At 48.0% G+C, this 24,717-nt stretch overlaps 1 protein-coding gene across 1 annotated transcript in view; it reads left to right on the top strand.

Annotated features, from left to right (window-relative positions):
- The window catches only part of ITPR3 (inositol 1,4,5-trisphosphate receptor type 3), a 133,080-nt gene that overhangs the window by 89,109 nt on the left and 19,254 nt on the right, over positions 1–24,717 (top strand). The window contains exons 25-43 of the mRNA XM_020999390.2: positions 1,139–1,304; positions 2,939–3,100; positions 3,245–3,319; positions 4,398–4,523; positions 5,920–6,042; positions 7,157–7,357; positions 8,785–9,036; positions 10,215–10,340; positions 10,868–10,993; positions 12,356–12,476; positions 12,737–12,921; positions 15,047–15,195; positions 15,779–15,887; positions 18,943–19,033; positions 19,705–19,874; positions 21,575–21,749; positions 21,889–22,073; positions 23,732–23,932; positions 24,061–24,171. Of these exons, the coding sequence (XP_020855049.1) occupies positions 1,139–1,304; positions 2,939–3,100; positions 3,245–3,319; positions 4,398–4,523; positions 5,920–6,042; positions 7,157–7,357; positions 8,785–9,036; positions 10,215–10,340; positions 10,868–10,993; positions 12,356–12,476; positions 12,737–12,921; positions 15,047–15,195; positions 15,779–15,887; positions 18,943–19,033; positions 19,705–19,874; positions 21,575–21,749; positions 21,889–22,073; positions 23,732–23,932; positions 24,061–24,171 (2,854 nt within the window). The remainder of the gene's footprint in view (positions 1–1,138; positions 1,305–2,938; positions 3,101–3,244; positions 3,320–4,397; positions 4,524–5,919; positions 6,043–7,156; positions 7,358–8,784; positions 9,037–10,214; positions 10,341–10,867; positions 10,994–12,355; positions 12,477–12,736; positions 12,922–15,046; positions 15,196–15,778; positions 15,888–18,942; positions 19,034–19,704; positions 19,875–21,574; positions 21,750–21,888; positions 22,074–23,731; positions 23,933–24,060; positions 24,172–24,717) is intronic.

The raw sequence follows: 24,717 nt of genomic DNA, 5'->3' as shown, positions 1-24,717 counted from the left end.
ATTCTCTCTTCCCTCTCCCTTTCTTCCCTCCCTCCCTCACTCCCTCCTTTCTTCCCTTTCTTCCTTCTTTCTTTTCTTCTCTATTTCTTTTTCTCCCTCCCTTATTTCCATCCTTCTTTTCTCCTTCCCTCCCTCCTTCCTTTCTTCTTCCCTCATTTCCTTCCTTCCTCTCTCCCTCCCTCCCTTCCTCCCTCCCTCTTTTTATTTCTCCCCTCCTCCTTTTCTCCCCCTCCTTCTCTCTTTCTCTCCCCTCCCTCCCTCTCTCCCTCCCTTCCTTCCTTCCTTCCTTCCTTCCTTCCTTCCTTCCTTCCTTCCTTCCTTCCTTCTTCCTTCCTTCCCTCCTCCTTCCCTCCTTCCTTCCTCCTTCCTCCCTCCTTCCTTCCTCCTTCCTTCCTTCCTTCCTTCCTTCCTCCTTCCTCCTTCCCTCCCTTCCCTCCTCCTTCCCTCTCCTTCCTTCCTCCTTCCTTCCTCCTTCCTTCCTTCCTTCTTCCTTCCTTCCTTCCTTCCTTCCTTCCTTCCTTCCCTTCCTTCCTTCCTTCCTCCTTCCTTCCTTCCCTCCTCCTTCCCTCCTCCTTCCCTCCCTCCTTCCTCCCTCCTTCCCTCCCTCCTCCTTCCCTCCTTCCTCCCTTCCTTCCCTCCTTCCTTCTTCCTTCCTTCCTTCCTCCTCCTTCCCTCCTCCTTCCCTCCTCCTTCCTTCCTTCCTTCCTTCCTTCCCCTTCCCTCCTCCTTCCTCCTCCTTCCCTCCCTCCTTCCCTCCTTCTCCCTTCCTTCCCTCCTTCCTCCCTTCCCTCCTCCCTTCCTTCCTTCCTTCCTTCCTTCCTTCCTTCCTTCCTTCCTTCCTTCCTTCCTTCCTTCCTTCCTTCCTGCCTTCCTTCCTTCCTTCCTTTCTTCCTCCCTCCCTCCCTCCCTCCCCTCCCTCCCTCCCTCCTCCTTCCTCCCTCCTCCTTTCTTCCTCCCTCCCTCCCTCCCTCCCTCCTTCCTCCTCCCTCCCTCCCTCTCCTCTCTCTCCCTCCCTCCCTTTATTTCTCCCCTCCTCCTTTCCTTCTCTCTTTCTCTCCCCTCCCTCCCTCCCTCCCCGTCTCCCTTCTCTCTTCCCTTTCTCCTTCTCTCTCCTTCCCTCCTTTCCCTGACTGAGCAGGAAGACTAGCAGCATGCTGGAAGTAGATGATGAAGGCGGGCGCATGTTCCTACGAGTGCTGATCCATCTCACCATGCATGACTATGCCCCTCTGGTCTCTGGCTCTTTGCAGCTACTTTTCAAACACTTCAGCCAGCGCCAGGAGGTCATCCACACCTTCAAACAGGTGAGGCTCCTCCATGCCCTGCCTGCCTCCCCTCCCCACCTCCCCTCCTCTCCCAGCCCCGATTCCTGGGCTCCTGTAAAATCCTCCTGGAAGAGGCCATCAACACCACAAGGGCCAGTTCCACCAGAATTGAAATCATATCTGCCAGGGGGGTGGTACCTCTCACCCTTCTTCCCACTGTTTTTCCCCAACAGCCATGTGGGGGAAGGGAGGGCAGGAATTAAGTGGCTACAAGCTCTGGGCATGCAATTAGAAAAATTGAGATAGTCCTCTGTTCTCAAAAAGCTTGCATTCTAATCAGAGGAGGTAACACATAAAAGAAAGTCTAGCTGCAGGGCAGATGGGAAGGCCTAGAAGTCTAAGGGATTCAGCAGAACCCAGCTGACTGATGACCATCCTGGGAGACAGGGGAGCAGAGCAGATGAGAAGGTTGGATGGTCCTCTATCTGACTAGAAGTTGGAGTTGTTGAAGCTTCCATCAGAGCTCCACAATCATTTTGGCAACTTTAGTGAAGGAGGAAGGCAGAGATGGAGAGTGACCCCAGTAGTGACAGGAAGTCTTCCTATAGCTGGACTGAGGGGAGGAGGTGAGGGGGGAAGGTAAATGGAAGAAGGGGGCCTCTGTAGTGGGGGGTTTTCCAGCACCTGGGGAGTGAGGAGGGAAGGCCTAGAGAGTTTAATCAATTTGACCAAAGTCATCATACAGGGGGCCGCCAGGTGTTGCAGTGGATAGAGCACCGGCCCCGAAGTCAGGATGACCTGAGTTCAAATCTGGTCTCAGACCAAACACTTGACACTTACTAGCTGTGTGACCCTGGGCGAGTCACTTAATCCCAATTGCCTAAAAGTTAAAAAAAAAAAACCAAAGTCATCACACAGGTAGTAATGATGATAACAGCAAAAATTTATATAATGCTTTTAAGGTTTGTAAAGGACTATACATGCCTACATATATGTATATGTATATATGTATATGTAGAGAGATATACATACACACTCATACATATATATAACACACACACATGTATAAACATACAAATACCATATATTATATTCTGATTTGATTCTCACAACCACCTTTTGAGGTAAGTACTATTACTATCCCCATTTTATAGGTAGGGACAAAGAGGCTGAATGAACTTAAGTGATGTATTTGCCCAAGATCACACAGTTAGTAAATGTGTCTGAGACAAGATTTGAACTCAGGTCTTCTTGGTTCCTACTGCAGTGCTCCATCCACCATATCTCTGAGCTGCCTCCAAGAAGTGATAGAGAGATCACGGATTTGAATTCCGGTTCTATGACTTCAAGCTCAGCTCTCCAAATTCAGTGCTCTTTCTGTTGCAATACACTGCCTGAGGGGCAGCTAGGTGGCACAGTGGGTAGAGCACTGGCCCTGAAGTCAGGAGGACCTGAGTTCAAATCCAGCCTCAGACACTTACTAGCTGTGTGACCTTGGGTAAGTCACTTAACCCCAATTGCCTAAAAAGAAAAAAAATACACAAAATAAAAAAATACACTGTCTGCATCAGAGAGCTAATGGAAGACAAGTTGAAGTGGGAAGTGGTAAAGCCGGATTGTAGAGAATTCGAGGCGTTTCTTCTAGCTCCGTCCTTGCTCATCCTCTCCCGTAGGTGCAACTGCTGATCTCGGCCCAGGATGTGGAAAACTACAAAGTGATCAAGTCTGAGCTGGACCGACTTCGGACCATGGTGGAGAAGTCAGAGCTGTGGGTGGATAAGAAGGGTAGCAACAAAGGAGAGGAGGTAGTAGATGAGAAGAAGGAGAAGAAAGAGGTGAGGAGGATGGGAAGGAAGGGCCAGGGTCAAGAGCAGGGGCAGAGAGCAATGAGGGCCTTGGTGGAGGAAGGTGTGGGCTTGAGTCTGGACCATCACTTGACCCTGGTCCTTAACTTTGGCCCTTTCTTTCCATGCTCCCAGCACCCCACAGATGAGGAGGGCTTCACCCAACCACCCGGGGAGAAAAGCAGTGAAAACTATCAGATCGTCAAGGGGGTGAGTGGTTGGGACTGGAGAGGGTCAGATGGAGGTAGAGAGATGGAATTGGGAGAGTGGGAGGCCTGGTTCTGGGGAGGGAGTCCCCAAAGGGGAGCTGCACTTCAGATTCACATACCTCCTCCAAGGGTCATCTGAATTAGCTATGAGCTTTGGTTACCAGTGGGCACAGTATGGTGTGTGACCAATTCCTCTCACTTTCTAGCCAACCAACTTTTTAATAGACAGACATCCTCTCTAGCAAGCTAGATAAAGTGTTTATTAAGTGCTTACTATACCTTAGACACTGTGCTTAGACTCCTGATACCAAATCCTGTGTTTTTTTCTATTGTACCAGAGTGATCTGTCCTCAGAGACCCTGGGAATACAAATAGAACAAAAAAGATAGTTCCTACCCTCAAAGAGTTATGTTCTAGTAGGAAAAGATAACACATTATAGCTAGCTGGAAGGGGAAAGAAAGAGAGGGCTTCTGCAAGGGGCAGGGCTACTGGTGAGGAGGAGGAAAAGATCAGACAGTCAGGAGGGGAGCTGGGAGAGAAATGGGCATGGGTGGTCCTGGGCTCCTTTTGAAATGGTGGTCCTGGGAGAAAATGTAATGAAATATAATAGGCGATATTATCTGGCTTTTTATTAGGATTTTTTTTTTACATTGAAACTTCAGATGGAATTCTCTTAAATTTTGTGGAACTCAGTTTCACAATTAGATAATTCCTTCATTCATCTATCTATCTACCCATTTATCAATCTCTCTATTCATTTCTCTATCTGTTAATTTATTTGATGAGTAGAATGAAGACATTTTGATACTCCTAGTTTTTCTCAATGATGTATTTGGTCTTCCTGTAAACTCTTTTTCACTCTCAGATTGTTTTTTTTTCTTTTTAATATTCTGGAGCCTAGCGTTTCACACCCAGGAGGGCACAGTTTCACCCTTCCTAGGGTTTCTTGCCCTTGCCTCATGAACAGAGGCTTGGTTAAGGGGCAAGGGTGAGGCACACATAATAGCGATGTGTTCTCTGAGTTCCTTTTTTCTCGTATTCCTTTCCCCACCCCATTCCTCCACCACCTTCTCCCCAGATCCTCGAACGGCTGAACAAGATGTGTGGCGTTGGAGAGCAGATGCGGAAGAAACAGCAGAGGTTGCTTAAGAACATGGATGCCCATAAAGTCATGCTGGACCTGCTACAGATCCCATATGAAAAAGTGGGGACTGATCCTGAAACCCAGTTCCTCACCCTGACTCTGACCCAACCTTCAACCCTCACTTCTTCCTCTGACTCTGCTCCTATATCCTAATTCTCACCCAGTCATCACTCTAGACCCAAACCCTAACCCTCACCTTGAATCCCTCACTCTTTACTCTGATAATGACCCTTGGTAGTTCACCATGACTCCAGCTCTGAGGCTTGATTAGATTCTGATTCCTGACTTCTCACCTTCACATCACCTCCTAATAATAATACAGTTATCCCTTCTGCATCTCAACTTTCCCCATTGTGGCTTTGATATATTGCAGGTCAACAAAAGAAATTAAAATGGGAATTTTGGGGAAGTTTTGTGGAAGTTGCAGATAATACAGAAGAAGATTAGAAAATCAGAAATAGATAAATGTATAATATTATTTAATATCAAAATATTTTTTTTCTTTTAATACCATAATAATTCAGACTTCTTCTCTGGTACAAAGGGAGAGGCAAAAAATTTTACATGGATTTTCCAGATCTTGGGAGCACTGTGCCTGTAACCCCCACAATGTGGAAGGGATAATTGTAATAATAATTACTCACATTTATAGACAGCTAGGTGATACAGTGGATAGAGTGTCAGGCCAAGAGTCAGGAAGGCTCTTCTTCCTGAGTTCAAATCAGTCCTCAGACCCTTTCTAGATGTGTGACCCTAGGCAAGTCACTGAACCCATTTTGCCTCAGTTTCCTCATCTGTAAAATGAACTGGAGAAGGAAATGGCAAACCACTCCAGTACCTTTGCCAAGAAAACCCCACATGGGGTCACAAAGAGTCAGACAACAACTGAAAAACGACTGAATGACTTTATAAAGCTTTGTAGTTTACAAAGCCTTTGGTTAGCCTTCAGAATAGCTCTTTGAGAGGTGGGTAGTGCAAGTATTATTATCCCAATTTTACAGATGAGGAAACTGAGGCTCAGAGAAATCAAATGTCTTTTCCAAGTCACTCGGCTTAGAAGTGGCAGAGCCAGGGCTCAAGTCTGGGTCTCCTGATACCAAATTGTGTGTGTGTGTGTGTGTGTGTGTGTGTGTGTTTTTCTATTGCACCAGAGTGACCTCCCCTCAGAAAATATCTCAACCCTTTACCTGGATTCTGACCTTCTCTCCATGTCTGACTCCTTAGATTTTAGTCTAACCCCAACCCTGACTCTGATCCTAACAGTCAACCTGATTCCTCACTTTGACCTCTGACCTTTGTCCCGACACCTGATCTTTTACCTTAACTCTGAGCCTGACCTGAACCCCATTCTTGACCCTTTTCCTGATCCAGATCCCAACTCCAGTTTTTACCCTTGTCCATAAATGGGGATCCTTCCCAGGGACCCACTATCCTTTCCTTCTTCCCCTTCCTTTAGGGTGATGCAAAGATGATGGAAATCCTCCGCTATACTCACCAGTTCCTGCAGAAGTTCTGTGCTGGAAACCCTGGAAACCAGGCCCTGCTCCACAAGCACCTCAATCTCTTCCTCACCCCTGGGGTAAGGGGTGGACAAGGGCCTTGGAGGGGGAAAGTAGAGGGTCTTGGTGGGGAGAGGGGAGCCTGAGGCTATTCAGAGCAGAGGGATCCTAAAGACTCCAGGGGACAGAAAGAGGAGAGAAGCAAGGGGGCACAGTGGAAAACTGGGGACTCTAGAGGCAGGAAGGCAGAGGAGAAGCATTTATGAAGTGCCAATTATGTGCCAGGAACTATGCTAAGCTCTGGGGATACAAAGAAAGGGAAAAGAGAGCCAGAATTCAAATCCCACCCTTGCCACTTACCTGTGTGAGCTTGGACAAATCAAATTAAGTCTCATTTGCTTCACCTTTAAAATGGAGAAGTTGGACCATATACCTTTTTTTTTTTATTAAATCATGTATTTTTAAAAATTTTAAGCATATATATTTTTCCTCCTTCCTACCTTCCCTTTCCCCACCAAAAGAAAGACAAAACACTTAAAATAAATAAGCATATTCAACTGAAACAGATTCCCACATTGTCCAAATCTAAAAATGCATGTCTCATTCTAAATGTTCGGTGCTAGATAACTCTCAGGTCTTGTCCACTTCTTCATCTTTGATCCATTAACTTTGGATGGGGGACACTCCTGGGACAGAGACCTCTGAGAGAAGGGGAAGGTTCTTGTCCTGGCTAGGCTGTTGGGCAGATTATTTCATGAAACCATAGATAGAAACATGGAAAGGACTTAGTTCAACCCTTTCATTTTTTGGATGACAAAAGTGCTTAAGTGACTTGTCTGAGACTACATAGCTAGTAAATGGCAGTCAGAATTCAAACCCAGGTCTTCTGTGACTCCAGATTCAGTTCTCTTTCCACTCATCTCTTTGGCCTCAGTTTCCCTCAATTCAAACTGAGGGTCAGTTGACCCATGTGATTCCTTAGTCCCCCACGTCTCTGACATGAATCTGGTCCTCCAAACTGATGCAGACTCTGTGGGATGATTTGGGGGTCCCCAGTCTTGGAAGCCCCAGTTGAAATAGTGGGGATTTCATGGTGGTTGCTGGGTTCCTGTTGATGTCCCTGGGAGAATGGCTAGAGAGCCAGGAGGAGGTGGGGTTCCTCATTCCTGAAGCCACTACTCCTCTGCTGGATAGCTTCTTGAGGCTGAGACCATGCAGCACATCTTCCTGAACAACCATCAGCTCTGCTCGGAGATCAGTGAGCCTGTCTTGCAACACTTTGTGCACCTGCTGGCCACCCATGGGCGGCATGTGCAATACCTGGACTTTTTGCACACCGTCATCAAGGCTGAGGGCAAATACGTCAAGAAGTGTCAGGACATGATCATGACTGAGGTGAGTGGAAGTGTCAGGGTGCGTGGAGGGGAGGGAAGAAAGCAGGCTCAAGCCTGGACTGGAGCCGACATCTCAAAGGATGGGCAATGGCTTACTCATGTTCTTGGGGAACTCAGTCGGGGAGCTCAGGTGGAAGGTCTGAAAGAACTCAGGCCAGGAACCTGAAAAGATTCAGGCAGTGGACTGAAAAGAACTCAGCCAGGGAGACTTATCGAACTCAGGCAGCTGAAAGACCTCAGGCAGAGAGATTTCTCTTTGTGCAAGGCCAAGGAATGTGCTTGTGGAATAAAGAGACTGACTCACAGACCTGGATCTGATTTTTCATTTTTTCACTTAACAAGCATTTGTTTTCTCTCCCTCCCACCTCTCTCCCCACCAATGGGGAAAAAAAGAAAAAAAAAGAAAAAAGTCATTGTAACAAATCTGCATAGTCAAGCGAAACAATTCCCTTCCATCGGCTGTGTCTAAAAATGTCTCCTTCTGCATCTTGAGTCCTTTCTCCTCTCTGTCAGGAGGTGGGCAGAGTGCTTCATCATTGTTCGCCCCACTTTGTGGCTTGACCTTGGATTTCAAGCCAAGTTAGAAAGACCAAGTATCTCCCAGCCTCTGATAAAGCCTAGACCATGTCAAAGTAAAAAATAAACAACAAATAAAAGCAATGACCTGCGGGGGTGGGAGAATTCTGGCAACAAGCCTAATGGAACTCAGGCAGCAAGGACTAAGACAGTGTATCTAAAAAACAGTGAAACTAAGAGGTTTCAGGCAGAAAGATTACTATAATTCAGAGGGCAAGTCTGAAGGAACTCAGCTTGGGAGCCCAGGGAGAATGTGGGCAGAGAGCCTTTCTGGGGGCCTGAAAGGACTCAGGCAGGAGCCCTAATAGAACTCAGTTGGAAAACTCAAAGAGGGGGGTAGATCTCAAAAACTCAGGCAGGGAAGGGACTTCCTTAGACATGTTATCAATTCTTATTCCCTTTCCTTTGGAGTGAGCTGGAGTTTGTTTCATGGGGTTTCTTTGTTTGAGAAAAGTTCAGGGTCCAGAGGAGGCAGATATGGAGGTGGAGGAATGTGGCTGAGATTGATGCCCAAGTAAGTTAGTGGCAGGAAGGCAGGGAAGCAGGACTGTTGTGGTTGGGGAAAATCAAGGTCCTGCACTCCCTTTGCTCCAGTCAGGCTGTATTTGGAATCAGAGATTCTGGGTTCAAATCCTAGTTGTACTGCTTACTTGCCTATATGACCTTAGGTAAGTCACCCTCTGTGGGCCTCAGTTTTCTCATCTGTAAAATGAGGGTTTGGACTCGATGGGCTCTGAGGTCTCTGTGATCCTGTAAGCCTGGACCCTCTTCTTGCAGAAGAGTCCAGTCTCAGGCACCAGGGTCTGAGGGACCTCTGGTAACAAACCCTTCATCCTTTCCTCTGCTCCACAGCTGACCAATGCAGGGGATGATGTGGTAGTGTTTTACAACGACAAGGCCTCTATGGCCCACATGTTGGACATGATGAAGGCAGCGAGGGATGGTGTGGAGGACAATAGCCCCCTCATGTACCACATATCCTTGGTGGACCTCCTGGCTGCCTGTGCCGAGGGCAAGAATGTCTACACTGAGATCAAGTGTACCTCCCTGCTGCCCCTGGAGGATGTGGTCTCTGTGGTTACTCATGAGGACTGTATCACTGAGGTACCCCTTCTGTCTGCCTGAGGGAAGCTAAAGAGAGGGAGGAAAGGGGGAAGAGGGAGAGGCTAAAGAGAGGGAGAGGGACAGAGGTATTGAGGACATAGGAGAGGGATGGAGACAAGGGAGAAATGAAAGTGAAAAGAGTTGGAGAGAAGGGGGGAGAAGGAGGAAGGGAGAGAAATATGGAGAGAGGGGAAGCAGGAGAAAGGGAGGATTCAGGAGAGGGGTAGAAACTGGGAAGAGAAGAAGGTGGAAAAAGGGAGGTACAGGAAGAGGATGGAGACAGGAAAGGAAGAAAGGTAGAGAAGGAGGGAGGGGTAGAGAGATGGGAGAAAAATGGAGAAAGAAGGGAGACAGGAAAGGGAAAAGGAGAGAAAACTAGAGAAACATGAGAGAGATGGAGGAAAGGGGGAGAGATGAAACTAGGGTAGAGAGATGGAGACAAGGAAGGCGTAGAGAGGAGTCTAGCCAGGGAAGAGAGGAGAGGGAAAGAACTGGAGAGAAATTAGGAGAGAGAGAGAAAGAAGGGGAGCGAGAAAGAAGGAAAAGGAGAGAAAGGAAAGATGGAGATGGAGGAGGAGGTGAGAGATGAAAATAGAGCAGAGAGATGGAGACAACGGAGGGTAGAGAGGAGTCTAGCCATGGAAGAGAAGAGAGGGAAAGAGTTGGACAGAGGAGAGAGAGAGAGATAGAGATGGGAAGTCAGAAGAGTGGAGAGATAGGAGACTGGGAGAGAGGTGAAGATAGGGAAGAAAGGCAGAGAGGAGGGACAGAGAAGGAGAAAGACTGAGACAAAAAGGGGATAGGAAGGAAGAGGAGAAATGAGAGAAAGGAGGAAAAAGAGAGAGGGAAAGGATAAGGGAGGTGAGATAGAAGGGAGAAAGTGAGTCAAGGGAAAGGAGAGAAAGAGGCAGGGGAAGGAAAAGAACAAGTCATTAGGAAAGGGAGGCAGGAAGGAAGAGAATGAGTCAGAAGAAAGGGGAGACTGTGAGGCTGCAAGGAGAGGGAGGCAGGAAGAAAGAGGGACACAAAGCAAAGGATAGAGGGAGGCTGACATTTAAAGGGGATGAAAGAGGAGAGGAGAAGCTTAGCGGGGAAAAACAGAAATTGTTGGCTGCACCTGTCCTGTCTTCTAACCTCCCCATTCCTTCTTCCATTCCCCCCTCCCTGCTACTCCCCAGGTGAAAATGGCCTATGTGAACTTTGTCAACCACTGCTATGTAGACACCGAGGTGGAGATGAAAGAGATTTACACCAGTAATCATATTTGGACTCTCTTTGAGAATTTCACCCTGGACATGGCTCGGGTCAGTGTATTATGGAAGAAGAAGCCAGGGCATAGGCAGGGAAGCCCTCCTTCCCCCCAAATAACTCCCACACACCCACATCCACACTATCCCAGGCTTCTGCCTCACCCCAGCTGATCCTGGGTCCCTGTGGAGATTCCTCAGCCTGGCAGACCACTCTGCTCCATTTCTTAAGGAGGCCCACCCTTGTACTTGCCTGTGATAGATGAGGATTTTACCAAGGAAATCAGGCCTCAAGGAGAGTAGGCTTGGATGGATCCTCTCTTTCTTTTCTATTCCCTCTGTAGGAGGATGCTGTGTCTGGGTTGAGTTGGGGGAAGGTGGCTCTGAGGAAGGAGGTTGGCATGGGAATCTCTGAGCCCTTTGATTTGGGGAGCAAGAAGGGATGGGGTGCAGCACTGGGAAATGGGGAGGGCTGATCCGGGGGCAACATGGATTCTGGACCTCTCCCTGCACACATTCTCTGGCATCCCTACACCCAGGGTCCCCCTCTTGCATCCATTTTCACCTTCCCTTCCAACCCCCAGGTCTGTAAGAAACGAGAGAAGCGCATGTCTGACCCGACCCTAGAGAAGTACGTTCTGACAGTGGTCCTAGACACCATCAATGCCTTCTTTAGCTCTCCCTTCTCTGAGAACAGCACCTCCCTCCAAGTGAGTGTCAGTCCTAGAAAGCAGCCTTCCATTTTTATTTTTTATTTTTGTGTGTGTGTGACACAGTTGGGGTTAAGTGACTTGTCCAGGGTCACATAGTTAATAAGTGTTATGTGTCTGAGGCCAAATTTGGACTCAGGTCCTCCTGACTCCCGGGCTGGTGCTCTATCCACTGCGCCACCTAGCTGCCCCTGAGCCTTAGTTTTCATCCCTCCATAGCTGGGAGTGGGGGTTGGGGGGTGGAGAGTAGAGGGAGGTTGGTCAGGGTGGTAAGCAAATCAAGAATTTAGGAATAGCAACAGCATTTATTGTTTGTTGTTCAGTTATTTCAGTTCTGCCTGACTCTTTGTGATCCCATTTGGGGTTTTCTTGGCAAAAACGTGGTTTGTAGCTCATTTTACAGATTAAGAAACTGAGGCAAACAGGGTGAAGTGACTTGCCCAGGGTCACACAGCTAGTAAATGTCTCAGGCTGAATTTGAACTCAGGAAGGAGGAGTCTTCCTGACTCTAGACCCAGCACTGTATCCACTGCACCACCTAGTTGCCTATAGCAACAGTATTACTTTGTGAAGTTAGTCAGTTCCTGCTCTCTCTATTCTTATCTGCTTTGGGCTGGGCCCTGGCCTGAGAATTAGTGGAGGTACACAGAAAGGAGGAAGGAATCACACTCTTTCCCCTCAGTCTGATGGAGAGAACCCTCAAGGAGCCAGCTTGATGGACAAGATATAGTCCCTGCCCTCAGGAAGCTCCTAGTCTAACGGGGAGACAGGACACAGTCCCACATACAGCAGTGCAAACAAGCATAGGCTGAATGCTAGGGGTTGAATGGAGGTGATCCAGGATGAGTGAGGTCAATCAGGGAAGACTTCCTGGAGGAAATTAGTTTTGAGAATACATTTGAAGAATGAGAGGGACATAGATTTGTTGAGAGGAAGAATAGTGTGGTGGATAGAGCATTAGAATCAAAGCCTGAAAGACCTAGGTTTGAATCTCGACTCAGAAACTTACAAGCTGGGTGACCCTGGGCAAATCACTTCACTTCTCTGGGCTCTGATTTCCTCATTTACAGTGAATGAATGAATGAATGAATGAATGAATGAATGAATGAATGAAACGAGGGGGTTGCCTGTATTGTCCTTGATGCCATCTGAGATCCTTTCCAGTTCTATCTCTGTGGTCCTTTCAGAGGATTTGGAAATTTTAGCCTGGAGGAGATTGGGGCTGGCGTTGGGAGGTAGTGGTATCCCAGTGATGGGGTGCAGTGCTTCCCAAAGCTGGGAGCTAGGAGGGCACCTAACACTGGGCAGAGGCAGTGGCCAGAGACCTGTCCCCTCCTCCATCACCTTCCTCCTCCGTTCCAGACGCACCAGACGATCGTAGTGCAGCTTCTGCAGTCCTGCATGCGGCTGCTGGACTGTCCTTGGCTACAGCAGCATCACAAGGGCTCAGTGGAGGCCTGCATCCGGACCCTGGCCATGGTTGGTAAGGTCATCTCAACCAGTCCCCTGTCCCAGACAGATAAGAAGAAGAGAGGAGAAATGAGAGAGGAGGGAAGGGACATCTCTTGGCTTGGATTCTCCCGTTTCGCCCCAGCCCGCTTGGGCCATCCCATGTCGAGGCAGTCTGTTCAGAGTCCAGCCCTAGACTCCCCCCCATCCAGGAGACAGGGCAGGCACGAGAAGTCTAACCAGCTACATCGACTCTTCAGCCAGCGGCATCTTTCTGTCTTCCGTGTCTTACAGCCAAGAGCAGAGCCATCTCCCTGCCCATGGACCTGGACTCCCACATCAGCTCCCTCCTCAACAGCAGTACCAGCTGCACAGTGCAACGTAACGCATCAAGCTACAAGTCGGCCACTCGCGCCTTCCCACGTGTCACCACCACCGCCAACCAGTGGGACTACAAGAACATCATTGAGAAGCTGCAGGTAGCTGGGATTTGAACCCCGATCCCCTCTCTCCAAAGTCAGTGCTCTTTCCATCTCTAGACCTATAACTCTGTCATATGCTGAAAATTCCATCATTAGCAATGCCTTCTTGTGTTGTTGTTCAGTCATGCCCAACTCTTCCTGACTCCATTTGGGGTTTTCTTGGCAAAAATATTGGCGTCGTTTGCCATTTCTTTCTCTAGCTCATTTTACAGATGAGGAAACTGAGGCAAACAGGGTGATGTGACTTGCCTAAGGTCACACGACTACTAAGTGTTTGAAACTGAATTTGAATTCATGTCCTCCAGAATCCCAATGCTCTATCCACTGAACCACCTAGCTGCCCTTCAAGGCAGAGGTTAAGTGACTTGCCCAGGGTCACACAGCTAGTAAGTGTCTGAGGTCACATTTTTTTTTTGCTTTTAGGCAATTGGGGTTAAGTGACTTGCCCAGGGTCACACAGCTAGTAAGTATCAAGTGTTTGGTCTGAGGCCAGATTTGAACTCAGGTCCTCCTGACTTCAGGGCCGGTGCTGTATCCACTGCACCACCTAGCTGCCCCATGAGGTCACATTTGAACTCAGGTCCTGTTGACTCCAGGCCATAGAGTGATGGCTCTATCCAGTGCACCATCTAGCTGCCTCTATAAGCATCTTCTTTTTAAAATACAGATATGTCTGGGAGGGTTAATATATATTAAACAATTAATATTTTTATGCCAATAACTAGCTTCCCTCTATAGCTTGTGCTCCTGGTGTATGTGGTCTGTTGGCCAGATACAGTCTGCCTTATTTTGTTTTTAGCAAAAATACTGTTTACCTGATTGGCCATTATCTGTGAGCTGGCAGATTTGTAGGCCTAAGCCCCTGTGCACTGCATTCTGATGCTAACGGGCTTGGTGGTATCAATGATTGTGGTTGTAAAACAAATTCACACGGCCCCTGTGCACATATGGGTTTCTGATTACTTGGCACATTGTGGAAAATTTCATTATCCCTCACTCTGTTGGTAGCACAGACTGGGCCGTTGAAGGAATGGAGATTTTGATGAGGGTGGGAGAAAAGGATCATTCTGGGGTACTCCTCTCTTCCTAAATCAATCAGTCGAAGCTTTTATTAAGCACCTTTATTAAGCTCTTAATATATACCACCGATTGTGGTACTAGGGGCTGGCTGGGAATACAAAGACAAAAGTCCAACAGACCCTGCCCTCAAGGAGTTTATAGTCTGTCTTCCCCAACCCTCGGAGTCATGTCTTTGCCAGAGCTGGGACAAGGTTTTTGTACATCATGGGCAGGGTTGGAAAGCGGTGTCTTCTCCACGTATTTTGTCCATGGGAGGCTTTGAGTCTTCACTGTAATGCGGTGACGTCCAACTCAAATAGAAACTGATGGGGCAGCTAGGTGGCGCAGTGAATAGAGCACCAGCCCTGGATTCAGGAGGACCTGAGTTCAAATCTGACCTCAGACACATAACACTTACTAGCTGTGTGACCCTGGGCAAGTCACTTAACCCCATCGCCCGGCCAAAACAAACAAACAAAAAAAACCCAAACAAACAATCAAATAGAAACTGATACCTGTGGACCACATATTGACCTAGAAGATCACAAATGAACATTATATTGTATTGTATTTTATTTAGTTTGTTAACCAATTCCCAATTACATTCTCATCCAGTTATGTCTGCACTTTTGGGAGTTTTGCAGGCCACATATGGCCTGTGTCTGTAAGCTTGACACTCTGCTTAATGCATGTAACTTGGCAGCAGAAGCAATGTCTCTAGGTCACAGGGAGCAGACACTTGGGGCTTTTATAAGAAGGAATATGAAGGAGCAGCTAGGTGGTGCGGTAGGTAGAGCTCTGGTCTTAGAGTCAGGAGGACCTGAGTTCAAATGTGGTCTCAGATACTTGATACTAGCTGTGTGACCCTGGGCATGTCACTTAACCCCGATTGCCAAAGCAAAAAAAAGAAACAAAAAGAGAAGGAATATGAAAAGGTATTCTTTGTTGTGCCCCCTCCTGGGTGCTGTGCCCTGGGGAGATGCCTTCCTTGCCTATCCCCAGTCCTGGCTTTGGTCCCAGGCTCCTTCTCCTCACTGATTGGCTTGCCTGTGGGGGTCACCAGGACATCATCACCACGCTTGAGGAGCGGCTGAAGCCGCTGGTGGAGGCTGAGTTGTCGGTACTGGTGGACGTACTACACTGGCCTGAGTTACTGTTCCTGGAGGGGAGTGATGCCTACCAGCGCTGTGAGAGTGGAGGCTTCCTGTCCAAGTGAGAGGAGACCCAGTGTTGGGGGGAGGGGCAGAGCATTGTGGCCCATTGTGGCAATGGGAGACCCCTCGGGGGGGGGAAGAGATGGGGCAGGGGGGCGGGAGAGCCATCGTGGGGGCATTTGGGGGATAGGAATTAACCATCTTAGCTCAGTTAGGGGTGGGTAAAGGGCTCAGAAATTGGGAAGGGAGAGACCTGGGGAGAATAACCAGGTATTCCAGCCCAGGTGAAAGTCAGGGACAGTTGTCAGGAGACACTGGGCATTTCCACCAAGGGGCAGGGAACCCAGAGGAGACTGTGACTTCTCCAAGGTACCTGAGCTATGTGTTAGGGTGGGGAAAGGACTGGGCATCTAGGCCTCGTGCTCAGAGCACATGAGCAACCATACCTCTGGAGAGTGAGGAAGGAAGAGGGTTAGGGGTGTTTGGGGAGCTCTGTGGTTTTCCTGTCCAGATGACATTAGATCACCAGGGATGGGGAGAGGACTTTGAGGGACCCAGAAGACAATGGCTGGGAGGCATTCGGAAGCTCTGGGGATGGAGTGGATGGGGTCTGAGCCCCCTTTCCCTGGTCTGGTGCCCAGGCTGATCCAGCACACAAAGGACCTGATGGAGTCCGAGGAAAAGTTATGTATTAAGGTGCTAAGGACCCTCCAGCAGATGCTGCTCAAGAAGAGGAAGTATGGAGATCGGGTGAGTGTGGGACCCGACGAGTGATGACCCAAGGCTGGCTGTGCTGCCTTCCTTCCCTCTCTCCTTCCTTCTCCCCTCCCTTTGGGCTTCTTCTACCACTTTTACCCTATAGTCACATATTCACAGAACATAGGATATCAGAGCTTCAATGATCATCTGACCTAATGCTTCCTAACCTTTTTTTTTTTTTGTATCACGGACCCCTTTATTTAATTTAGGGAAGCCTATGGGCCCATTTTCAGAATATTATTTTTTAAGATATGCATTTATCTGTTTTATGTAAATAGTATTTTATTTTTTCCAATTACATGTAAAGATAGTTTTCAACATTCATTTTTCATAAGATTTTGAGTTTCAAATTTTTCTCCCTCGCTGCCTCCCCTACCTCCTCCCCAAGACAGCAAGCAATCTGATACAGGTTATACACATGCAATCATATTATATTTCCATACAGAATACTATTTTTAAATGCATAAAATAAAATATAAAGGATTATAAAGGGACCCAGTTATGTTGAAATGCAGTTATTGAAACATTTAGAAACAAGTTCACAATTCCTAGGTTAAAAATCTCTGCTCTAGCCCCTCTTTTTAGAGATGGGGAAACTGAGACCCAGAGTAGAGGAATGACTTTCCCAAGGTCACCAGGCTGAGCTGTGGCAGAGCTGATACCAGAGCCCAGGTCTCATGGCTCCCAGTTCTGTCCTCTCCCTTATATTCAGCAGTACTCCTAAGCTGCTGGGATTTAGTACTTTCTGTATCTCTCAAGCCACTAGCCCATGCCTAGCCTGGGCACCCCTTTCTTTTCCCTCGATACACAACTTGACAGAGGTTAGGTCCTTACTGTTGTTCACTTGTGTCTGACTCTTCTGACCCCATTTGGAGTTTTCTTGGCAAAGATACTGGAGTGGTTTGCCATTTCCTTCTCCAGCTCATTTTATAGGTGAGGAAACTGAGACAAATGGGGTGAAGTGACTTGCGCAGGGTCACACAGCCAGTGAGTGTCTGAGGCTAGATTTGAACCCAGGAAGATGAGTCTTCCTGACTTGATGTCGGGCGCTCTAGCCTCGTGTCACCAAGGCAGCTAGGGCAAGCTTATAGATTATAGGATTGTTCAGTCATCCTGCTGGGACTCACCCAGATATTTCAAATCTAGCTGTCAATGCTGGCACACATTTCTGGGCTAAATCGCTCCCTCTTTCATTTTTAATAGCATATGACTTGGCTGCCACATGGCCCTGCTATCACCCTTTGAGGGGGAAAAAAAAAACCAAACTGATTTCCCCTATGAGTGCCAGGAACCCTACTTCCTATTCTTCCTGTCCAAAGCATTTACCCTTAGGTCCTCACCCCTCTGGTCCTGCCGCCTCACCTCCCTCTAGCTTTCATTATCGAGCTTCATTAGCCTGGCTTCCTCCACATGGAACACGTCTCCCTTCTCCCCAACAAGGAAATCTTCATGAGTGTGTAATGTGCACACAGGGAGATGGCCTGGTGTAGTGGATACTATACCACTATGTATTTTGTGTGACCCTGGGGCAGGCATTGAACCTACCAGTGCCTCAAACAATCCCCTAAGATAAGAACTTAGAGAAAAGTTAACTATTTGTATTAGTGGAGGGAGTTTTCACACCGGAGGTTCCCTAAAGGGAACTCACAAATCCCCCTCCCCCTCCCCTACACACACACACACACACATACACACACACACACACACACACACACACACACACACCCCTGTTTTCTTTTTTTAAATTAATTTATTTTGAACTATCAACAATCACTTCCATAAGCTTTTGAGTTTTAAATTTTTCTTCCTCTACCTCCCCACTCACCTCCCCAAGACGGTGCACAGTCTGATATAGGCTTTACATATACATTCCCATTAAACGTATTTTTGTATTAGTGATGTTGTAAGTAAGAATTAGAACCAATAGGAGGAACCACCAGAAAGAGGAAACAAAACACAACAGAAGGAAAAAAAATAGCAAATAGTATGCTTTGATGTGCATTCAAACTCCATAATTCTTTCCTCTTTGTAGATAGCATTTTCCATGATGAGACCTTTGGAGATGTCTTAGATCCTTGTATTGCTGGGAAGGGTTAAGTCTATCAATATTAGTGATCGCACAATGTGGCTGTTACTGTGTACGGCATTCTCCTGGTTCTGCTCACTTCACTCAGCATCAGACTATATAAGTCTTTCCAGCACAGCCCTGTTTTCTGAGGCTCAGTTTCCTCACCCATAAATGGGGCATAATAATACTTTTACAGGGCTGTTTTGAGGAAAGATTTGTAAATCTTAGAGCATTACAGAAATACGAGCTGCTGTTGTTATATACAGTGATCTTACCAGTGATAAAGGAAGGGCTGCATAGGGTGAGCTTCGGAAAAACCAAACATTCACTAAAGCTTTGAGATTTACAAAATGCTTTAATATTTTTTCATTTTTTAAAAAAAAATTATTATTTCCAATTACCTGTAAAAACAATTTTAACATTCATTTTTAAAAAAAAAATTGAGTTCCAAATTCTCCCCCACACTCCCCTACCTTCTCCCTGAGACAGCGAACAATTTGATATGGGTTATACATATGTAATCATGCAAAACATATTTCCATCTTAGTCATGTTGTGAGAGAAAACAGACCAAAAAGAAAAGAGACACACAAAAGAAGTGAAAAATGGTGCGCTTCGTTCTGCCTTCAGATTCCAGCAATTCTTTCTCTGGAGGTAGAGAGCAGTTACAAACATCCTTTGAGACTGGAAACTGAGGCTCTGCTCACTCTGCGATGTTAAAGGGTCTTGCTCACAGCTCATAGTAGCAGAGATGGGATTGAAGCCCGGGTAGCCAAGGCTTAACGTTACACCACACAGGCTTCCAAAGCTACCAAAGGTAGCTTTGGACTTGGGGTTAGGAGGCTGGAGTTGGCCCTGTAGGGGCAGTTGTGTTGGTGGGAAATGGAACCTTGGGGGCTGGTGGAGAGCATGTGGGCCTCCTGTGGTCTGTGGGGAGTGCTGCATGGGCACGGGTCGGGGCTCACTGACTGCCTTTCAGGGTAACAATCTGCGGAAGATGCTGCTTCACAATTATCTGCAGAATCGGAAATCGAATTCCAAGGGGGACATCCCGGATTCCATGGGCACAGGTATGATTTGGGGTCCTGCCTTATCCCTGTGGGGCCTCACTACCACACTATCTGGAGGCAGTGGGGTATAGTAGAGAGAGAATTGGATTGGGTGTTGCGGGATTGGGTTTGAATCTGTTAACCTTTCTGGGCCTCAGTATCCTCAGCTTTCAAATGAGGGGCAGAGGGCTAGACTAGATGGTCTAAATCTAGGGTCCTGAATCCCCCTGCCCTCTCTCAGAATCCTTCCTACCAGCCTCTGGCTCAGTTTGGGGAGAGGACTCGGCTTCCCCAGATTCTCACATCCTGAGCTCAGTCTCATCCCCAGGGTGGCTTTCACCTGCTTTTACCATCCTTACCTGCCTTGACAGCCCTGGGGATTCCCCCTGTAATATCCCCTTATTCCCCAGCCTGGAAATCTTTTCCAACTTCATGTGCTCTCCCAGTTCTGAGGTTCCCCCATCCCTACCCCTAGAGATCACCTTTCAAATCCCCTATCCGTCCAGGCTCCATCCCTTCCCCAACCCTCCCTGCTCTCCCAGGCCCAAAAGCCCCCCCAATATCCTCTGTTCTCCTAGTTCACGGGGTGCTGGATTCCCCTGGACTGCTCTTTTCACTCCTTACCTTCTCCAACTTGCCGAGTTCTTGAGAGACCCTTTTGCTCTGTCCCTGGTCTGGCTGTCCCCCCCCAGGCCAGGACCAGGACTGGTCACACATCGCAGCCATCCAGTGCCGGCTGGACAAAGAAGGAGCCACCAAGCTGGTGTCTGATCTGATCATGAGCACAAAGAATGAGAAGATCTTCCAGGAGAGCATTGGCCTGGCCATTCGCCTGCTGGATGGAGGCAACACTGAGATCCAGGTCTGTGGCTGAAGGGGGCTGGAGGTGTGGGGGGAGCAGGAGGAGCAGGGGTTTGGGACCTCCATTCAGATAGGACCCTGAAGATGCTTTTTGGTCCTGGCTGGCTTTCTGCTCACTTCCTGTCTTTTCTTCTGATCTTTTCAGGGACTGACCTGTCTTATTTACCTTTCCACTGCACCTACCGTAGCTTACTTATATCCAGGGTTTATTTCTCCCCTGCCTTGTTGTAGAACAGAGTTTCTCCCCTAGCCTCCTATCCCTGGAGTAAGCAAAAAAGTAGCAAATAAGAGGAGTGTCAACATTTTAAATTGCTCCAAAAAAGGGTCTCATGGTACCTAGTTATCACTGATAAGGGTATAAGCTCCTTCAGGGCATATTTGTGTCATTTTTGGCTTTGTACACTCAGTAACTGGCACACGTAGGCAGTTAATTCAGTGTTAGTTGATTGACTGATTGATCACTTGAGGGTAAAGGGAACCAAGCTGGGCTTCTCTTACTCTAATTTATTAAACTCAGCATCTCTCTCTCTTATCTTTCTTATTCTTTTTTTTTTTTTTTTGGCTAGGCAGTTGGGGTTAAGTGATTTGCCCAGGGTCACACAGCTAGTAAGTGTCAAGTGTCTGAGGTCGGATTTGAATTCATGTCCTCCTGACTCCAAGGCTGGAGCTCTATCCACTGTGCCACCTAGCTGCCCCTTATCTTTCTTATTCTTATATGGCATAGAGTAAAGCGAGCTGGTCTTGGCATTAGAAGACTTAGGTACTCTCCTCATGCTTAGATTTGTAGGATGTTTACTTTTCCCAAGCACCTGATGCCATTTGAAGTTCACAGTAGCCCTCTGATGGGGGCTCAGCAGGTGTCAGTACCCCCATTTTACAGACCCAGGCCAGAGAAGTAAAGCAACTTGCCCAAGCTAGTAAGTGTCTGTGCAGAGATTTGACCCCAGAGATTTTGATTCTAAGGCCAGTGTTCTTTCTTCTGCATGACACTGTCCTGATGAAACTAAGAGAAAGCAGTTGTCTGGCAGGAGGGGTCTCTTTGGAGGGGCCTTGAAGACTGGATTGAGAATTTGGATAGTTGATAGGTAAGATTAGAGAAAACACAGCAGACTCAAGGGCTCGTCTGGTATTATCGTTAGCTGGATCCAAGAGGCCATCCTTCCCTACCCCAGTCTATAAATCAAGACTGAGGCTTGGGGTTAGGAGTGGAGCCAGAATCCTAAAGACCGGAGCAGTGGCACCAGAAGTCTGAGCTGAGGACAGCACATGAATTCTCTCCTCCCTCCCTGTCTAACCCTGCCAACAATCCTTTAAGGTCTCGCTTGAATCCCACCACCTTCTCCAGGTAGCTGGACCTGTCCACACCAGTTGGTTTTAATTGGTCTTTGCCTCTTCTGAACTCTGACCCCACAGTCTGTCTTGGTTTTCTCTGATATCCTGTAGAGTTCACAGCAAGGAGGGGAGGGAAGAAGCATTTATTAAGAGCCTACTATGTGCCAGGCACTGTGCGAAGTGCTTTATGAGCATCGTCTCATTTGCACGGGGCGGAACACACAGTAGGGACTTGGTCTGGATAGACCTTTCTTGGCGGGGGTGGGGAGGGTGGGTATTGGAGAGCGGGAGGGTAGGGGGTAGGGGTGGGGTGGAGGAGGGAGACTTTAGTGCTGAATCTTTCCTCAGTTTCCTTTCCTGCCCCTGCAGAAATCCTTTTACAATCTGATGACGAGTGATAAGAAGTCAGAGAAGTTCTTTAAGGTGCTTCATGACCGGATGAAAAGGGCCCAGCAGGAGACCAAGTCCACAGTGACCGTGAACATGAATGACCTGGGCAGCCAGCCCCGGGAGGACAGGGAGGCTGGGGATGCTGGAGGCAAAGGTCAGAGGGCAAAGGTTAGGGCTCGGGGCAGGGCAGAGTCAGGGATCGAGGAAGGGGTGGTGGTGGGGGGCATGGAAGAAAAGTTTCGATCGCATGTGGGCTGCTCTGCCCTCGCTTTCATCCTTCCCTTTCACCGTAGGGCGCATGGCATCCTTTGCACTCCCAAGCCCCACCTCTCGGTACTCCCTGAGTGCCAGCTTCCGCGGGGGGCACGAGGTGGCGGATCGGGGGCAGAGCAATGAGATGGGAACCTCCGTGCTGATTATGCAGCCCATACTGCGCTTCCTGCAGCTGCTGTGTGAGAACCACAACCGGGACCTTCAGGTGTGCACCTGCCCTTCCCTGGCCTAGAACTTCTGGGGCTGCCAGGAGAGGAGCCAGCAGCGTGGGCTTGCTCAATCTTGGGTGTTTGCTGCGGAAAATGAAATCTCACTTCCCATCCCCATAAACTGGCATTTGAGAAAAATGTACGTACAACATGCCTTCAGGCTCTGCTGGTTTACAATGGAAGGGAAGCAACAGGCATTTATTAAGCACTTACTTAGTAAGCACTTTTTGAAAAAAATTATCGTCTCATTTGGTCACTGTAGCAACCCTGTGAGGTAGGTAGGTGCTGTCATTATCCCCATTTTACAGTTGAGAAAATTGAGGCAAACAAGGCTAAGTGACTTGCCCAGGGTCACACAGCTAGTAAGTATCTGAGGCCAGATTTGAACTTAGGTCTTCCTGACTCCAGGCCCAGCGCTCTATCCACTGTGCCATCAGCTGCATCAGTGGGACACACGTGCTCATTCCTTGTACTCTTGCTCCCTCTGGGGGCAGAGGGACTTTGTGTTATCTTGGAAAAACCACTGGACTTGGAGTAGAGGAGTTGAGTCCCAGCTCTGAAACTGACGAGCTGTATGACCCTGGGTAAGTCACTTAACTCTATCAGTCTCAGTTTGCTTATCTAAAAAATGAGGTGGTTGGAAGACACCTTAACTTTTTTTGTGACATGGCAGTCTGGTGAAACCCATGGAACCCTTTTAAGATTAATGTTTTTAAGCGTCTAAAATAAAATACATAGATTAAAAAGGAGACTGATTATATTGGCATACAGTTATAAATTTTTTTTTTGTGAGGCAGTCAGGGTTAAGTGACTTGCCCAGGGACACACAGCTAGTAAGTGTCATGTATCTGAGATCACATTTGAACTCAGGTCCTCCTGACTCCAAGGCCAGAGCTCTATCCTAGCTGCGCCATCTAGCTGCTCCTATCAAAATATTTTTTTAAAAAAGTTCATGGACCCCAGGACTAGATGACCTTTGAGGTCCTGTCTTCCAGCTGTCTATGAGCCTGCACCCCTCAGTTACCCCATCTCTAAAGTGGGTATCCTAATACTTGCCCCTCTTAGAGCTTCTCTGAAGAAAGCATGTTGTACATTGTAAAATACTACATGTAAAATCAAAGCAGAGTTGTTATCCTCATTGCTAAGTCCTTTCTGGTATAAATATGTGTATGCTATTCATGTCACATGACCTTGAAGATCATCTAGTTCAGGGGTTTGTAAACTGTGGTCCGTGAATTAAAAAAAATTTTTTTGGATAATTGTATTCCAATATAATCAGTATCCTTTGTAATTTGTGTTTTATTTCATGCACTTAAAAACAGTATTCTTGGGGCAACTAGGTGGTGCAGTAGATAGAGCACCGGCCCTGAAGGCAGGAGGACTTGAGTTCAAATGTGGCCTCAGACCAAACGTTTGACACTTACTACCTGCATGACCCTGGGCAAGTCCCTTAACCCCAATTGCCTAAAACTCCCCCAAAAAACAAAAAAACAGTATCCTTACAAGGCTTCTGTTGGTACGTGACTCTGTTGCCAGAATGGGCATCTCCCCTAAGTCTGTGTGTGCTGGGGCGCCTCCCTCTCCCCCATGCGGGTCTCTTCTGGAGCACATCTGTATGCCCTGAGGCATGGCATGTCTGCTCTGTCTCCTTCAGAACTTCCTCCGCTGTCAGAACAACAAGACCAACTATAACCTGGTGTGTGAAACGCTGCAGTTCCTGGACATTATGTGCGGCAGCACCACGGGCGGCCTGGGGCTACTGGGCCTCTACATCAATGAGGACAATGTGGGGCTCGTCATCCAGACCCTGGAGACGCTCACCGAGTACTGCCAGGGGCCCTGCCACGAGAACCAGGTGCGGGGCCCAGCCCCCAGGAGGAGGCTGCGGGGCTCTGATTGTAGCGGGGGAGGGGCGGGGGGGGAATGTGGCACTGGCTGGGGCTCCATCCTGAGGCCTTGTCCCGTCTGCCAACCCGCGCACAGACCTGCATTGTGACCCACGAATCTAACGGCATTGACATCATTACCGCCCTGATCCTCAATGACATCAGCCCCCTGTGCAAATATCGCATGGATCTGGTGCTGCAGCTCAAGGTATGGGGCGTGTGTGTGTGTGTGTGTGTGTGTGTGTGTGTGTGTGTGTGTGTTCAGTCATTTCAGTCATGTCTGACTCTTCATGATCCCATTTGGAGTTTTCTTGGCAGAAATACTAGAGTGGTTTGCCATTTCCTTCTCTAGCTTATTTTACAGATGAGGAAACTGAGGCAAACAGGGTTAAGTGACTTGGCCAGGATCACACAGCTAGTAGGTGACTGAGGCTGGATTTGAACTCAGGTCTTCCTGACTCCAGGCCTGGTACTCTAACTACTGCTCCAACTAGCTCTCCCAGCTCTGTGTGTGTGTGTGTGTGTGTGTATTTCACTGACAATATGTGTGAGGGTTTCAGTGGGGAGTGGGGACCTGAGGGTTAATGCTTTGTGGGGCAAGAAAATATAAAGGCCAGTGGGGGCTGGTAGGTCCTGGGGTACCAGGGGGCCTGGGTTTCTACAGGTCTGCTGCTACTGGGGCTCAGTGTGGACACTATTTTTGTGCTTTCATGTTCCCGACATATACCATTGGGTTTTTTAAATTTTGATTTCT

The sequence above is a fragment of the Phascolarctos cinereus genome, unplaced genomic scaffold (assembly GCF_003287225.1).
Source record: "Phascolarctos cinereus isolate Bilbo 61053 unplaced genomic scaffold, phaCin_HiC Scaffold_5;HRSCAF=322, whole genome shotgun sequence".
NCBI classification, from domain to species: domain Eukaryota; kingdom Metazoa; phylum Chordata; class Mammalia; order Diprotodontia; family Phascolarctidae; genus Phascolarctos; species Phascolarctos cinereus.
This window is presented reverse-complemented; position numbering and strand designations above follow the sequence as displayed.